Source organism: Sinocyclocheilus anshuiensis, unplaced genomic scaffold (assembly GCF_001515605.1).
Source record: "Sinocyclocheilus anshuiensis isolate Anshui unplaced genomic scaffold, SAMN03320099.WGS_v1.1 scaffold938, whole genome shotgun sequence".
Lineage (NCBI taxonomy): Eukaryota > Metazoa > Chordata > Actinopteri > Cypriniformes > Cyprinidae > Sinocyclocheilus > Sinocyclocheilus anshuiensis.
The window spans coordinates 88,922-91,811 of record NW_015536508.1 but is presented as its reverse complement, the minus strand read 5'-3'; the positions used below and the strand labels follow the sequence as shown (position 1 = coordinate 91,811).

At 37.3% G+C, this 2,890-nt stretch overlaps 1 protein-coding gene across 1 annotated transcript in view; it reads right to left on the bottom strand.

Moving 5' to 3' along the window:
* Positions 1-1,244: 1,244 nt before the first annotated feature.
* LOC107691317 (induced myeloid leukemia cell differentiation protein Mcl-1 homolog) overlaps positions 1,245-2,890 on the bottom strand; it is a 4,264-nt gene continuing 2,618 nt past the window's right edge. The window contains exon 3 of the mRNA XM_016489874.1: positions 1,245-1,584. Within this exon, the coding sequence (XP_016345360.1) occupies positions 1,468-1,584 (117 nt within the window). The 3' untranslated portion in view covers positions 1,245-1,467. The remainder of the gene's footprint in view (positions 1,585-2,890) is intronic.

The window sequence follows — 2,890 nt, the reverse complement described above, 5'->3', positions numbered from 1 at the left end:
CGTGCTTGCACTGCACGCCAGAAAAGCATCAACACACTGAACCACAACCAGATGAGAGAAGCCATAGACACACACACACTCAACCTACTGAGATGAGAAATGTCACACTTGTGCTGCTGTGTGGTTTGTGCTGCACCAGAATCAACACAAACACACAGCGACACACAGAAACATCTGCAGATCCACAAACGCATCTGGACTCTAACAGAACGGTCTGAATGATGACTGAAGTCTGCATGTGTCTGAATCAGATGGAGCTTCGGTGATTTCTAGTGCATGCATGAAATCTCCAGCTCATGCAGGTGTTGAGAATCTCATTAACTAGCAGCATTATCCATTAACTAATCCATTAACCCCTGGTGCCCAAACTCGGTCCTGGAGGGCCGGTGTCCTGCAGAGTTTAGCCTATGGTATTTGAGTTAAAATCGTCTTAATGCTGGATTAGTTTCAGTTTTTGTCTTCTCCAGATGTTAACTGATGGACTGGAGTGCTGTAGATTACTTGTGGATTATTATGATGTTTTTATCAGCCGTTTGGACTCTCATTCTGACGGCACCCATTCACTGCAGAGCAATGGATAAACTATTCTTTTGAAGCCCATATAAAACACCTTCACATCTTATAAAATAAAATCCATATTAGCTTTATTTGCACAAATGCATGTACTAAAAATGAAAAGAAACTGAAAAACCATTATTTACTTGTTAGAATGATTAAACATTGTCAGGTTTTTAATCATCGCAGCTTTTAATTTAACTTCACTCAAATTACATGGTTGACTACTTAATATTTGATACTGATATTTAAAAATAAAATGTAAAAAGCTGATTTTTTTGCAAATAAAAACCTTGCATTTAGGATCATACTGCAATTTAAAAGATGCAGCTTCCTATTATAGTTGGACAATCAATGCCAGTGTGCAGTTAAAGTTTGATAAGCCAGTTTCATTGCCTACAATACATACTGAAATACAAGTGAAAGTCATTGTGGCACTGGAATTTTTTGGCGGCGTGTTAGAGAAGTTTTCTTTCTCTTTCCAGTTGACAGAAGAGACTCTGACATGAGGTCCGTCTCGCTTCTCTTTGCCTAAAGGTCAATCTGAACAAAACCAGATTCATTATCAGGAACTCAGGAGCTGCTGAACACCAAAAGCCACATTAACACTACGTTTCATCGATATATATATCAATGTTTACACATTTGCAAAGTGAAGCAATGAAATCAAATGATGCAAGCACCACATATGCATTTCTGAATGCTTTTTATTAGAAAAATAGATAGAGAAAATAAAAATCTTGCTAGTCGCTGGCTCCCGGCGAGCCCAATCTTTGTGCTGTGCATGCTGGGATGGAGAGCGCATGTGGGGCTTAAAGCCGAGTCCAGCGGAGCACAGCAGGAGTTTGACTCCAGACGACATGCTAATGAGTGCTTCAGCATTGGTCACAAGAGCGATACGGTAGTGGAGTTTCACCGGATCAGGAAAGCGAGACCGGCGCCGATCCCAGCGCATCCCACCACAGCCATCAAAGCATTACGAATCACAGACTCCACATCCTCAACGCAGAAAAACTCCACGAATCCATGCTGCGGAGACACACATTAGCCATCAAAACACATTCAAAACTTTCTGAACGCTTTAAGAACCACTTTTCTTTTTTTTTTCCTTCTCTCTCAGACTTCACAATTATTTTTAAAGAGAAGACCGGCGCCGATCCCAGCGCATCCCACCACAGCCATCAAAGCATTACGAATCACAGACTCCACATCCTCAACGCAGAAAAACTCCACGAATCCATGCTGCGGAGACACACATTAGCCATCAAAACACATTCAAAACTTTCTGAACGCTTTAAGAACCACTTTTCTTTTTTTTTTTCCTTCTCTCTCTCAGACTTCACAATTATTTTTAAAGAGATATTACAGGTTTTTTGCGTTTGGTTCATTTTGGCCTGCATTTATATGGAGCACCATTAGTGTCAAAAATACTTTGTAAAATGATCTATGAAGTTATATTAAGGTCTTAACACTTTTGTAAATAGGCCTATATTTAATATTTTTCTAACATCTCACACACTTTTAGGACTGAATTTTGTCGATAAGCATGAATGTGCGTGTCTATTGATGAACCACTGCGGAATAAAAATAAATAAATAGATCACTTTTTCCATCTGAAAGTGAAAGTTTATGCAAGCAAAATTAATTTGGTTTGTTTGAAAACTTTAAGCAATATTTATGTTTTGTCAGAAATAAATATTTAAGATTGATAGATTTGGACTGTTTTTGAGCAATCTTGAGTTATAGGTTTAAGGAATTTAATGAAATTCCATTCATTCCAATACTGGTAATTCATTCTCATATTATATATATATATATTCGTCCTCATTTGTAAGTCGTCTGCTAAATGACTAATAATATGTAAAGTTTAAAAAAAAAAAAAAATTACTTGCATAAGCTTTCACTTTCAGATGAAAAAATGATACATTTTTTTATTCTGCAGTGGTTCTTTAATAGATGTGCATATTCCTGTTCATCGACAAAATTCAGTCCAAAAGTGTGAGATGTTAGGAAAATATTAAATATAACTACAAAAGTGTTGCACATTAATATAACTGCAAAGATAACTTCACAAGTATTTTTGACACTAATGATGCTCCATATAATGTGGGTAAAACTGCGTGTATTTTTTTTTATTTATTGCTTATAAAATAATGATTCTTCGAATGCATTATTGGGGTTAATGAAGATGCGTGTGAGTTTAATGGATGTCTATCTGATACATGAGCTCCTGGGGTTAAGTTTCACATGTGTTGAATGGACTGAACGTCATGTGTGTGTGTGTGTGAGTGTGAGTGTGAGTGTGAGTGTGAGTGTGAGTGTGAGTGTGAGTGTG